Here is a 1,237-nt window from a genome sequence, read left to right as displayed (position 1 = left end):
GAGCCCCCTGCTCCGCCGCCTGCTGCTCGCCGCGCTCTTGCAGCTGGCCCCCGCCCAGGTACGTGCGTCCCCAACATCCCGCCCGCCTGCGGTGCCCTCTCTCAAGGTTGGCGGAAGTTGGGGAGGCGTGGAGCGGCCTCGGCTGAGGGGATCCGCGGGTCAGGTCGCGATCAGGGTCGTAACGGGAGTTTGCTCGGGCCATCCCCTGGGAGATGTCCTTCCCTGCTGGCCTGCCAGCCCAGCCCCGGGGCCACTCCCCCGCCCCACCCCATCCCCTGGGCTCAGCTGGGGGCGGAGCCGCCTCAGTGCCCGCAAGACCTGGTTGGGCGCCCACTGTACCCCCTTCTGACCTGCGGCCTCCAGAACAAGCCTGGTCCCCAGGCTTGGAGATTGGACTCCGCCAGCAGAGCGCATCAGGCAGGTAGTAAGCAGGAGAAGATCCCAGGTGTCCAGGAGAGAACAGGTAAAGCTAGAATGAAGCCAGGAATAGAGCAATCTGGAGAAATGTCAGAGAGGAGTTGAAGCCTTCTTGACTGCAAGAGCAGAGCTTTGGCGACAGTGACGGGGCTAGCCCTAGCTAGAGTACACCTTGGGTCCAGGTCTCTTCTCTTCTACAGGCCCCTGTCTCCCAGCCTGATGCCCCTGGCCACCAGAAGAAAGGTAATGGTAACAACAGTATCTTCACACTAGCCAGCACTGAAGTTTGTTTTGTGTCCATCATCTTGTGTAGTAATCAGCTGTTCTGTAAGATGCAAACTAAGTCTGCCCATTTCACAGAAGCAGAAGTTGAGGCAGTGGGGTTCTTGGGTTCTGGATGAACAAACAGGTCAGGGGAAGACGGCTTGGGAGGGCAGAAGGTGGGGCTAGTGGAGGGTAGCTGTGACACCGGAACTAGGGAGAACAGCTGCTGGGCGCAGGCTAGGGGACCCAGAGTGCAGCTATAGGCAACCCAGTGGAGACTTACCCCTTGTACATCTGTCCCCAGTAGTGTCATGGATAGATGTGTATGCTCGTGCCACCTGCCAGCCGCGGGAGGTGGTAGTGCCTCTGACTGTGGAGCTCATGGGCACTGTGGCCAAGCAGCTGGTGCCCAGCTGTGTGACTGTGCAGCGCTGCGGTGGCTGCTGCCCTGACGACGGCCTGGAGTGCGTGCCTACTGGGCAGCACCAAGTCCGGATGCAGGTACTGGGGCAGGTGAAGTGTGCTTGGCTGCGGTGGATGCTGGCGCTCTGGGGGC

At 61.1% G+C, this 1,237-nt stretch overlaps 1 protein-coding gene across 1 annotated transcript in view; it reads left to right on the top strand.

Annotated features, from left to right (window-relative positions):
- VEGFB (vascular endothelial growth factor B) overlaps positions 1 to 1,230 on the top strand; it is a gene marked incomplete at its 3' end in the record, with an annotated part of 1,885 nt that extends 655 nt beyond the window's left edge. The window contains exons 2-4 of the mRNA XM_025046301.1: positions 4 to 58; positions 618 to 660; positions 986 to 1,230. Of these exons, the coding sequence (XP_024902069.1) occupies positions 4 to 58; positions 618 to 660; positions 986 to 1,230 (343 nt within the window). The remainder of the gene's footprint in view (positions 1 to 3; positions 59 to 617; positions 661 to 985) is intronic.
- Positions 1,231 to 1,237: the final 7 nt, after the last annotated feature.

Source organism: Pteropus alecto, unplaced genomic scaffold (assembly GCF_000325575.1).
Source record: "Pteropus alecto unplaced genomic scaffold, ASM32557v1 scaffold43, whole genome shotgun sequence".
NCBI classification, from domain to species: Eukaryota; Metazoa; Chordata; class Mammalia; order Chiroptera; family Pteropodidae; genus Pteropus; species Pteropus alecto.
The sequence above is the reverse complement of the archived record's forward strand: the minus strand, read 5'-3'. Positions and strand labels throughout refer to the sequence as shown.